This window comes from Bos indicus x Bos taurus, chromosome 9, assembly GCF_003369695.1.
Source record: "Bos indicus x Bos taurus breed Angus x Brahman F1 hybrid chromosome 9, Bos_hybrid_MaternalHap_v2.0, whole genome shotgun sequence".
NCBI classification, from domain to species: Eukaryota; Metazoa; Chordata; class Mammalia; order Artiodactyla; family Bovidae; genus Bos; species Bos indicus x Bos taurus.
Genome location: NC_040084.1, coordinates 81,370,347 through 81,382,476, shown reverse-complemented (window position 1 = coordinate 81,382,476; position 12,130 = coordinate 81,370,347). Strand labels below are relative to the sequence as shown.

Sequence of the window (12,130 nt, the reverse complement as noted above, 5' to 3'; positions counted from 1 at the left end):
TGAAATATTACCATATTTAAGACTCAAATTCAATCTGTATGTCAGGTCACAGGGCAGACTGATGATCATTGGGACCATCCCTTTGTTAGTTCTCTGTTTAGGATTGTTGGCAGTTGGCCAAATAATAGAAAGTTCATCACAAGTCTGTTTCAAGGGTGTGGCCAGAGCTCATCAGGTTTCAAGGAAAGATTGGAATCGGCAGCAGCCAGCCAGTACTGATCAAGTACATGGTGATGGGAGATGTTGTATTATCCACACAGCTTATTTTTTAAAAATAGCTGAGCTTTGATCCTCAGCCACAGTGAATTTATAATCTGCTGAGAAAGGCTATGTTTATAGAAGTTTGTGATTATATCATGAAAACAGTGCAAGTATTTATATTTGAAGATCCATATTAATGAATTACACAGTTATGGTGAATGAAATGTTATAACTACTAGTGAATTTGAATACATCATTTAATAAAAAGCCTTCCTGAAGAAACTAAGGAATGCTTACTGTAATAAAGTAATTGAGTTCAACGTTTGAGGACCAATTTTGCACGTAGGGTTGGACTGGGTGTATTTAACACAGAGACCTAAAACTCAAAAAGCTAAGAAAAGTCTTGGGCAAAGACATTAATGCAATAAGTTAAATAAGTGTAAAAATGTTTATGTGACTTAATGTTATGTTGTTCTCTGCAAGTTTAACAGGGGAAGAGTTGGAGGAAATGTCTCACATTTAAATACAGTATAGTCATGTCTAAAATGCCTTGATTGTACACCCAACCATCTTTGAAGGTCCGAGGGAAGTGTAGTGACGTCTACAACTTGTTGGACTTTTGAATTTAGAAGGTGGATTTGGGAAGCTTTATTCAATGCTAATGGGCAGGTACTTTTTCTTTAATTGAAAAAATCTGATTTTTCCTTTTTATTCTTGGTGTGTTGGTGAGCAGACATTGGTATCTGTTGAGAAACAAAGACCTCAGGCAACTTTCTACTTGCAACTTCATACGTCCTGTGTGTCTTGAGCACGGCTTCTGGCTCCTCCAACTATGAGTAACGGATGATAAAGTATATGTGGGGAGAGGACGTGTGTCTCTTTTCCATTACATCCATAGCTGAGTGGTTCAAACTGTGTGCCAGTTTGCAGCTGATGGTTTCTACTTTTAATCCCAGTGTTTATAAATACTACCCTATATTTGTATGGTGTGTTTTTAGATTACAGAGTGCTTTCAAGATTCATCTTGCTTCAGTTGGTTGTCCCCCTGGCTCATTTACATGCATCGTGTAAATATTACAAATGAGGAAGCTGAAACTTAGGCGCTAACAAATGGATGAGCTGGAATTTGAACCAGGGAGTCTGTCTACTATATTCATAAATGACTGGAGCTGGATATACACTTTCTGTGCTTCAGAGGAATGCATGAGGGCAAATCAGAGCCTAGTTGTGTCTGAGGAAAGTGTCAGCTTCACCTTCACCCCTTGTGGCTCCCGTTTTCCAGCACAGCAGCCACTAGCTTTGTGTGGGTACTTAAATGACAACGTCAGTTTCTCAGCATCACATTTGAGTGTTCAGTAGCCATTCATTTCCATCACAGAAAGTTCTGTTGGACACTGGTCATTTCTCATAAATGCAGGAGTTGGGGAGAATCACTTTAGAGTATATATGCAGAGGGTTAGTGTAGATGAGAAAATATAAAATCTCACCACCAGACCAGCTCCTTCTCTTACGTGACTAATGCTATTTTGAGTTCAGCTATAAAGAGAACAAGAAAAAAAAAATGAATTTCAAGCTTCATATTGTGTATACATTTTAATCTCTTAAAATAGACCTGGAAAACACAGCAATCTCAAATGAATGAGTATATTTAATGATGATGATAAATTCTGTGCCTTTTATGGCTGGGCCAGTGTTATGGCCAGACTCAGGCTGGATGGAGAAGTAGGACACACCATGAATCCTGGCAGCAGAAACTCGGCCACACAGGATAGAATTCCTGGAAGGAATTACTTTGTCTGTGGCCAGGGTGCTTGGGATGCCTGGAGGCTGGGCCATGGGGTGAACTAGCGCACGGTGAGGGAACGGGGAGTTGGAGGAGAGGGGCTTGGACGGGGCCGGGACAGGGGTTCAGTTCAGATCATACTTGGTCCCAGAGGAGTCTCTGTGTGCTGCCATTAGAAAGGAGGCTTGGTGCCAAGGTGCTGGCTGAGAACGCCGGTGTCCCCAGCTTTGGATCAGTGCTTGAAGCTTCAGGTCAAAGTGCACACGTCAGCTCTGAAGGTTCCAGGCAGGTGGGGCAGGACAGCGAGGGGTATCTGCCCGGTGTCGGCTCCTTGTGAACTCTGACCAGACATGAAAAACATCTGAGCTAGTTGATGAGGAATACGAAAAGGTGCCTGCAGTTTTTGCCCCTTAGAAAAGGAATGTGTGTTTGTCTACGTGCTGATATAAAGATGCTTGAACTTTTTACTATAGTAAACTTTTACTGTAGTAAAACTTCATCTAGCTAGACTCCAGCTTTCTGATCTGAAAATAACTCCAGAGGTAAGTAAAAATTAACTGAACAGTAAAGAGCAGCTCTAAAAGAGTTGGCAATAAATGAATGACTGCAGGGACTAGACGCCTCGAAGGCCTGCCGAGATTGGTCAGGTTCACACACATGCCCTGCTCACTTGACAAAGTTCAGAAAAGGCTGGCCTGTGTGCAGACATTACTCCAGTGTGTTTAATGTTAGCAGACAGTATGCTTTTTTTTTAAGTATCGGCACTTGAAAGGTTAACATCCGTTGCGTGAGAATTCTCTTTCGCTAGAATAGCACGGGGTTCTAGGTCGCCAGGCTTTTCCTGTGTTGTTGTTGATGCTGTGTTCATGTTGCTGTTTTGGACTCTTAAGGCTCCCAAGTGATGGGTCTGTTGGCAGAAAAAGAAAAGCCTGGACTTGGGTGATCTGCCTGGGTTGCAAGGATGGTAAGAACTGGGATTGCAGACAGGCTAAGGCGGCAAGCCCGTCTCCTAGGAGTGGCCTTCCAGCAGGTAGCTCCCCCCGCCCGCCACCCCTGCCGGGCAGGGCTGGGGAATGAGGAAGTGTTCCCACAGACTAAAGGGAAAAAGAGGAGTGGACGGTTTCCTGGAAGATGGTGCCTGCATACCAGAATGTGCTGAGCTGTGCCCCAGCCGTCATCACTCTTGTCTTTGTGTGAATCTCGTCTCCCCTTCAAAGGCAACACCTCAGTGAATGAAACTAGCTCTGTTCTCACTTTGTTTACGCCGTAGACTTGAGTCCTTCTGCACGGTAACCTCACAAACAAATCAACTTAGATATATACAAATGATTTCGTCTCATCCCCTGGAAGTTTAAACAGGTGTGATAAACAACTAATGTTCTGCCAACAGTGAGTGACGAGAAATAGCCAGTGGTTTGAATAAGCAAGGATGCTTCTCTTTTCTGTACCAGTAAGACACTCAAGCACACTTGGGGGTGTGTGTGTGTGTTTTATTTTCCCCCTTTGAATTGGCAGACTGAACTTCATACTGACCTGAAATCATGGCTTGAAGTAGATGATACCAAGTCTGTGGAAATAGCTGTCTCTATCACAAGGGAAAGTGTGCTTCATCCGCCATCTGAACACTATGCAGTTGACTCCTGCCACTTTGAAGAAGCACAGACAGGTGCATCCATATGCAGAAGGACCTGTTAAAGCACAGGGGAAGATGGAGAGGTGTGCCACATTAGAGCCATTTAAAGGAACACGTTGAGTCCAGGTAGTCGATGCTGAACGGGTGGACGAGAAGCGTGGTTTGCCGACGGCTAATGCGCAGAAACTGTTCCTCTTCTCTCCACAGTCTGGTGACCCAGGACGTGCCCCAGCTCTAGTGATGCAGTCTGCCTTTCTGCTCGGGAACATCATCTGTGCCTCAGACTTGCTCCTCTCAGCCTGAGACCTCGTGGAAACTGGGATGTAGGATGCAGAAAGCAGAGATAGTGGTAACCGAGAGGCCCATGTCTGGGTAGATCCAGGTCGGGGACCACAACGCTGCCTCCCCCTGGGCCTGGCGGTTGGCTGCTGGGGCTCTGCTGATGTGCTCAGCACAGTCCCGTCCTTCTATTTGCACTTAAATGGCACAGCATTTGGTCAGCGCATCTGAAAAGGAAAGTGTGAGAGACAAAACCCATGGCTACCTACCCCTGCCAGTTATGTGGCAAGATGTTCCTCACCCTGGAGAAGTTCACTATCCACAGTTATTCCCACTCCAGGGAGCGACCTTACAAGTGCTTGCAGCCAGACTGTGGCAAAGCCTTCATTTCCAGATATAAATTAATGAGGTGAGAGGCTTCAGAAAAGGTATGTGCTTTTCCACATACCTTTCAAAGGCTTTGCTAGCCCTCAGACCGAACACTGCAGGGAAAGCGGATGCCCTTTAGCCTTTAAGGCTGTATCTCCAGCGATTACTATAGTTTCTATACGACAGTTGTGCTCTGCGGTGTTCAGTTCACTTTTTCAACAAGTATGTCTTGTGTGCCTACAATAGGCCAGGCCTAAGAACAGAAAGATGAGAAGACCTATGGCTGGGGAGATAGTCATGGAAACACCATTAAAATGTAATCCAAGGGCTTTAATCACAGAGCTGTGGAAGTGGTGGAAGTTGTTCTCCACTGCTTGGTGAGACCTGGGGAGGCTCGTCAGAGTGGTGGTCTTTAGCTGTGATAAGAAGAACGAATGGGAGGTGGACAGAGAGGAGGTTCTGGGAAAGCCCTAAGCCATGGCCTGGAAGCACATGTGGATAGAGGGGCGTGCTGGAAGAGGATCGGGGTGAGGCCCAACCTCGAGGCAAGAGGGTAGCCGCTCAGAACAGGCCGTGTCTACTGTCCTAAAAGGCTTGTTTTCTTCTGAGGAGTGTAGGAACTGAACAACATGATTTGATCAGGATGTTAGAAAGATGGCTCTGGCAGTAATTTGGAGAAGAGGGAAGAAGCAAGTAGATTGATGTACAATCTGTTGTAACAGTCCAGATATGAAATATGGAGTGAGGATGGAAGGGAAGGATTCAACAAAGGGTAAAAACTACTTTGTGGAGATAGGTCCTTTTTTAAAAATAGTAACGTTTAGTCTGAATTATTTCTTGATCGTCGTACTTCCATGAGAGAAATGGTATATGAGATGTAGTTTCTGCCTGTAAAGGATTTTTATATCATAGAAAGACAGTACTCAAAATACACTCATAATGAGTATGTTGCACGGTAGGCTGATCGACAGTGAATGCTGTGCGTGTGCTGTGTGTGCCGTACACTCAGAGCTGTACACACAGAGCTCCCATGAACGCATGCCTGTCTGGATACCTGCTTAAGGGAAATGCATCTTTGGCCTCTAGTCTTCATGTAATGAACTGTAACTTTCAGACCAGCAGATTAAGTGCATAAGTGAAGGTGAGAATTGAGTGAGAGACAATTTCCATCTGAGTATGCTATGAGCACGGGCCACCTTATGATCAAATTTGGGAGTGCTCCTGGTGGAAGGCACTGGGGAGAGTTAGAGAGAGAAAGAAGTTATGTTATGTTCCTGGCCCTTATGAATAGCCCTGTTATAGATCATTGATAAGCTGATTTGCTCAAATAAGCCTACGAGTGCTTAAAATTCAAATGTGTTCTGTACATCGGCCAATCTCTAGTTGCCATAAATATAAGTATTGAGTGCCTACTGTATCCACCAGTTTTGTTGCAAAGGCTTCCTGTTTTGCAGCATGCTTCTTACGTGTACACAGTAATTATCCTTACCCGAACACCAAAGGCAGGGTTAGCTGCAGTTAAGCCACAGTGAGGATATTATAACTGTGGGTAAAGACCAAAATACATATAGGAGATAAATATTTGGAACAGACAGTGGCGCCGACAGATTACTGGAATGACAGGAATTAGGTGGGATTACTGTGGTAAACCGCACTGAAGGAGATGTCTTAAGCAATATTTAGGAGCTGGTAGTTCTGAGCAAGGGAAACAACTTCTTCAGCTAAGGGTGTGAAGAGAGGCAAAAAAGGGAAGCAGTGTACTTTCTGCAAGGATGGCCTTCCCTTCCATAGCCACCAGCATGTCTTGCCCCTCTGGCCTGAAGCAGTGATCTAATAAAGGGAGGGAAGAGGGCAGGATGCCTTAAAAAAAAAAAATGTAGCGTTCCATCCTGTGTCTCAGTTGCCACATAAAAGTTCCATTTCATAATCAAAGGTTGAAGAAGAAAGTAACTGACTTGCTTAACTAGAAAAGAGCACATGGGACCTAATACAGCGAAGGATGAAAGCAGTTAGACAGCCAAAGGCAGGAACAGACGATTTGGCAAGGCAGATGGAAGTCCCAGGGTCAGCAGTTAACCTGGAAGCATTCTAAGCTCATTGACGTGGCCCAGGTGACACCCAAAGATGGTGGTGGTTTGGAAACTACAGGACAGACCGGAAGTGGTGGTTTCCTGGGCTGTGAGGTGAGAAGAGAAGTTAGGGAGGGCAGCAAGACGTGGCAGTCATTCTAGCTCTAAGGTGGTCATGTTCTAGACTGGGATTGTTTCGTGAGCAAGTGAGGAGTAAATTACATGGAGAAGAACTGGATGCCAGGCAAAGGGAAAAGTAAAAAAAAACAGGGGTTGGAAGCTCGTGGGATGTAATGTGACAAGTGGTATTACTGCTCAGGTGTGACTTGTGTCCCCCTGAACCTTTCTCACAGGACAGGAGCAGGACAGGAAATACGAGGTCCAGAGCTGCTCACTTGGCATTGATCTACACATGGCTGATAAATGAGAGCTAATCAGATAACAATCCTCCACAGAGGAAAAAGGAGGGGCAAGATCTATCACAGAACTTTAGGTTCCTGAACGCTAGTGCTGGCCCAGAGAGAAAATTGTTTAAATGCCGAGTTTGTTATTTGCCCTCTAGCCAGCTTGAGAAACCCTTTCTGCAACCTGTGAATGTCTTGGAACTCAGAGAGACCAGCATCACCTCAGACCCCAAAGAGCTATTGCGCTGGCCCCTGTTGCTCAGCATTGTTTGTGCGCAGTTGGTGTCTGGTTCCCTCTCTGTGTCCAGGGGCAGCAGCTTGGTGCTTCTAGAGAAAGTCCTTCTGAGTTTTGCCAGTGAAATTACCAGTGACCTTTAGGAAGTGAGTTGGAAGCGTCTAAGGGGGCTCTTAAAGAAATGGAGACAGGGGCTTCATGCATCTGACATGAGAGCTCACTGGAAGGTATTAAATAGCAGAAACTTAAGACCTCACTGTAACGTTCTCCTGGGAGGCATGTGGGTGAAGCTCAGAGAACACGTGGTGGGGTTGCCATTCTGGGTCCATAATACATAATAGACACTGTCTCTGACGTTAAGGATAGTCTTTTTAGCATTATGTCTAAGGCCTGAACTTTCTATCAAGATAAAGCAGAGATTGTACTAGAAACAGTAACAGTGGGGTGGGGGTGGGGGGGGCGCTGTAGAGTTCTGTGTAGAAGGCAAACTGGATCATTTTTGGAAATTTAGAAATTTTAAGAGTATAGAATAGTCATTTAAACCCTTCCTGAAACTATTTCTTCATGATCATATATTTTAAAATACTTGTATATACTTGTGTTTAGAAATCTGTGTATAGATGAGGAAATCCGTTCTCAATGCATGTTCTTTACAGGTGTGGCGGCTGCATCGCATCATGTAGTACTGTTCTTTTATTATAAAGTTTATGTGTAGAAATCTGGAAAACACAGAAAAGTATTTTAACAACTAAAATGTATATACCACCACCTGGAGAAAACTACTAACATTTTAATATTGTTTCTATATGTTTCTTTGGCTCTTAAAAAAACTGTGTCTGTTGTGCATTTTTTCCATCTGTCCCTAGGCATATGGCTACACATTCACCCCAGAAATCTCACCGGTGTGCTTACTGTGAGAAGACTTTCAACCGGAAAGACCACCTGAAGAACCACCTCCAAACGCACGACCCCAACAAAATGGCCTTTGGGTGCGAGGAGTGTGGGAAGAAGTACCACACCATGCTGGGCTACAAGAGGCACCTGGCCCTCCACGCGGCCAGCAGTGGCGACCTCACCTGTGGGGTCTGTGCCCTGGAGCTGGGGAGCACTGAGGTGCTGCTCGACCACCTCAAAGCCCATGCCGAAGAGAAGCCCTCGACTGGAACCAAGGAGAAGAAGCACCAGTGCGACCACTGCGACAGATGCTTCTACACCCGGAAGGATGTGCGGCGCCACCTGGTGGTCCACACAGGCTGCAAGGACTTCCTGTGTCAGTTCTGTGCCCAGAGATTCGGGCGCAAAGACCACCTCACGCGTCACACCAAGAAGACCCACCCACAGGAGCTGATGAAGGAGAGCCTGCAGGCTGGAGACCTTCTGAATACTCTCCACGCTCTCTCTCCCCAGTTCCAACTGAAGGCTGCCCCACTGTCTCCTTTTCCGATAGGGGCCCCTACACAGAATGGGCTTGCAGGTAGCCTGCCAGCTGAGGTACACACCCTCAATGCCTTGGAGCAGGCCCCCCAGCCTATATCAGTGCTGTCAGAGCTCCTGGCTCCTCTCCACCCCATGGCCACCCCCAGCTCTCCCCCGGCACCACTCCAGAATCACAAGTACAGCGCTGGTTCTACCTCATACGCCCCACTGGCAGGCCTGCCCCTCAAAACAGATACTAAAGGATTTTGCAGTGCCAATTTGCTTGAGGACTTGCCTCTGCAAGAGCCTCAGTCACCTCACAAGCTCAATGCAGGCTTTGACCTGGCTAAGGGAGGTGCAGGTAAAGTAAACCTGCCCAAAGAGCTAGCTGCAGATGCTGTGAACATATTACCTGCCTCTCTGGACCTCTCCCCTCTGTTGGGCTTCTGGCAGCTGCCTCCTGCTACCCAGAATGCCTTTGGGAGTAGTGGTCTTGCCCTGGGGGCTGGGGAATCTCTGCCGCATAGGCTGGGCTGTCTGGGGCAGCAGCCCCAAGACCCCTCACTAGCCATGAGCACTATGAGCCTGGGCCAGCTCCCCCTGCCACCCATCCCCCACGTTTTCCCAGCTGGCACTGGTTCGGCTATCCTGCCTCATTTCCACCATGCATTCAGATGAATGGTTTTTGTTTTTTTTAAGCATACTTTTCTTACTCTGAAAGATATTTTGAGAAGCATTTTAAACATCAGCTATGATAATACAAGGAAAGATTTAGGAAGCAGGACTGGAATATGGCTTATTCAGTGATGACTGGCTTGAGAGAAGAGAGTTCTTGAACTGCATGTATTGTGCCAATCTGTCCTGAGTGTTCATGCTTTGTACCAAATTTAATAAGCAAGTATTCAATGGAACTGCAACTATTATCATAACCGACATCCATAAGAGGGCTGCTATATATTGATGTAGCTATATAGTGGTGTTTATCAACTTAATCGTAAGCCATGCTCATAATAATGTTAGCTAAGTAACTTTATGTGGCACTGCCTAGTAAGGGAACTGTGGAAGGTTTGGATTTTTCCAAAATGGGAGGATTTTTAACATAAGAAAGTAATCTTTATATCGCATATTATCACCAGGCTGTGTATTTCTTTTCAGGGATTTTTCTACCTTCAGGGTTGGATGTAGTTTAGTTACTATTGCCATAGCCAACCTGTAGTTTTACAGAAACAATTTCTTGTGGAATAATAGACGTCTTCATTTTAAAGCATTTTAAATGTAGTTTGAATATTTTCCACAGGATGCTACAATGTGAGTTATCACTTCATTTATCTTAAAGATTAAACTGTCAGTTATATCTGACAGAAAAAAAAAAAAAATCACTGTGTAACCAGGTTAAGTGGTAAAATAATCCAGGCGTCAGTCAAAATAAGCATTTTACTGACTTTAATACTGATTATATTTTTAACAGGAATTTAAGAATATTACTGGAATTTTAAAGTATATATATATATCTATCTATCAAGCAAGAATTTCTTTTGCTCTGCTCTGTCTGGCTTAAAATACTACTCTGCTTAAGTATTTTTAATCACCAATAAGTAAATGCATTTTAAAATTCATCATTTAAGTCAATATTATATTCAAAACATATAGCATTTTACAATGTAACTATAATCTATCTCTGGAATTTGGTATCTTAATGAGTTTTTAAACTGTAAAACCTAACCTTCTTTTTTTAAAGCTCCTCTGTCTTTTGTGTTTAGAGGCTTTCAATATGAAGATATATCTTACATATAATAAATAAAGTACAGATTCAGCAAATGACTTGAGTCATTTTTATATACAGCCACACTCCCCATTCTCCACACAGATGGAAAACACTTCCAGCTCCTCGGCCTGCTCCGTCATGCTCCCCCCTGGTCATCACAACCCCAACAGAAACAACTATTCTGACCTCTATTCAGGATCGGTTAGAAACTATCTTTTTAAAACAATAATTTTGTTGAAGGTTGAAGCTTGTATGCTTCATTAAATTCACAGACCAAAGAACTTATTTCTAAACTTACTGTATGACATTGTGAATTCTTCCAGAATGCTGTGTAATTTATTTCTGATGTGTAGGTCAGAATACTAGCTTCTGAAGTTTCATCTATACTGGGCTACCATGATCCAGTTTTACAGTGGTGTTTACCATTAGTTTCCAGTACAAATTATAAATTATTTCTTATTGGGATGTCTTCAAAAAGTATTATGGCCCATAATACTTTTTTGCTTGTTTGACCTCTAAATAGGGTGGGGGTGAGTAGAGAAAGGGGAACCTTGAGTTCGTTTGTCCCGTTAAAGCAGCATATTAGCCCAATATGAGAAACCATGGTTCAACACAGTCCTTAGGAGTGAGCTGGTGACCATAAAAGAAATGATACAACAGAACACAGGTTACCTGGTCAGTAGGACTCCACGACTCTGGGCTGTCTAAGCTCCCATGTCCACTCTTAACTCTAGCTGAGGGAAGGCAGCCTCTCAGAGCAAGTGGAGAGGGACAGAGAGCCAGCTCACCCTGGCTAAAGCTTCCATTTTCCATTTATAGAAGCTTCCACAAACACTTTTACATGTCTTCAGTCAGTTCCAGAACACATACCTGATTCACCTGAGCATAAAACATAGCAACTGGTCCCCAAAATACAGCCTGTAATACTTTCAGATGTGTTTGCTGTACCTGGAGGCTGGTACTCTTATTTAGACAGAAAAAAATGGCTTATTCCTAAATAAAGTTCCCTGACCTTAATAAAATTCCCTGATTAAAAGGCATGAATTAAGTATAAATAACTCTAGGAAAAAAGTGTACCAACCCTTAGGAAGATCAAGAGAAAAAAATAGTTGAGACACCACCTCCCAACAGAGCTACATGAACTGAAAGTGTAAAGAACAGCTGACTTCCGAGTTGGCCACGGTAACTAGATGGCCTGAGTGCACTTAGAGGATCCTTTCTACAGGATGGGAAGGTTGTAACCTGTTGCTTTCACTGTAGTGTTCCCCCAGAACACTGGTGTATTTGAGGCAATTCTACACGGCATACAGATGGACATTTAAAACAGGAGTAGCTACTAATGACAGTTTAATGTTCATTAGAAGCAAACATCAAAGTTTATCTGAGATTTCATGCCTATTATGTAGAATAAACTAGGTAAAAACAAGATTTTCCTAGGAAGTAATAAAGACTGTTTCACCAAAAGTTTCTAATATCAAAGCAACATTTTCTTTAAAAAGACTAAAAAGTGTCCACCTAAAAAAAAGCTTAACACATATATATGGAATCTAGAAAAATAGTACAGATGAACCTATTTGCAAAGCGGAAATAGGGACACAGATATACAGAACAAATGTATGGACACCAAGCAGAGGAAGGGGAATGGTGGGATGGGATGAACTGGGAGATTGGGATCGACATATATACACTACTGCGCATAAAACAGGCTTCCCCGATGGCTCAGCTGGTAAAGACTCCACCTGCAATACAGGAGACACAGGAGATGCAGGCTCAATCCCTGGGTCAGGAAGATCCCCTAGAAGAGGAAACGGCAACTCCTTCTTGCCTGGAGAATCCCATGGACGGAGGAGTCTGGCAGGCTACAGTCCAAAGGGTCAGACATGACTGAGCCACTAAGCATGTATGTATAAAACAGATAACTAATCAGAACCTACTGTATAGCACAGGGGAAAAAAAGCTTCAAGTGAGTCTTTAAA

At 43.9% G+C, this 12,130-nt stretch overlaps 1 protein-coding gene and 1 long non-coding RNA gene across 12 annotated transcripts in view; one reads left to right on the top strand and one right to left on the bottom strand.

Annotated features, from left to right (window-relative positions):
- PLAGL1 (PLAG1 like zinc finger 1) overlaps positions 1-10,207 on the top strand; it is a 56,288-nt gene extending 46,081 nt beyond the window's left edge. For 5 of the 11 annotated variants that reach the window (XM_027551755.1, XM_027551752.1, XM_027551757.1 and 2 more), the window contains 2 exons: positions 3,825-4,305; positions 7,840-10,207. In XM_027551755.1, the coding sequence (XP_027407556.1) occupies positions 4,154-4,305; positions 7,840-9,067 (1,380 nt within the window). In that variant the 5' untranslated portion in view covers positions 3,825-4,153 and the 3' untranslated portion in view covers positions 9,068-10,207. Of the gene's footprint in view, positions 1-3,651; positions 3,744-3,824; positions 4,306-7,839 lie in introns of those variants that run through there. The other 6 variants (XM_027551761.1, XM_027551759.1, XM_027551760.1 and 3 more) reach the window with 4 other exon arrangements.
- On the bottom strand, positions 2,145-3,613 carry LOC113898506. Its single transcript, XR_003512670.1, has 2 exons — positions 3,518-3,613; positions 2,145-2,324 (listed from the first exon to the last, which is right to left on the bottom strand). It is a non-coding gene; the product is annotated as an uncharacterized LOC113898506 (long non-coding RNA).
- Positions 10,208-12,130: the final 1,923 nt, after the last annotated feature.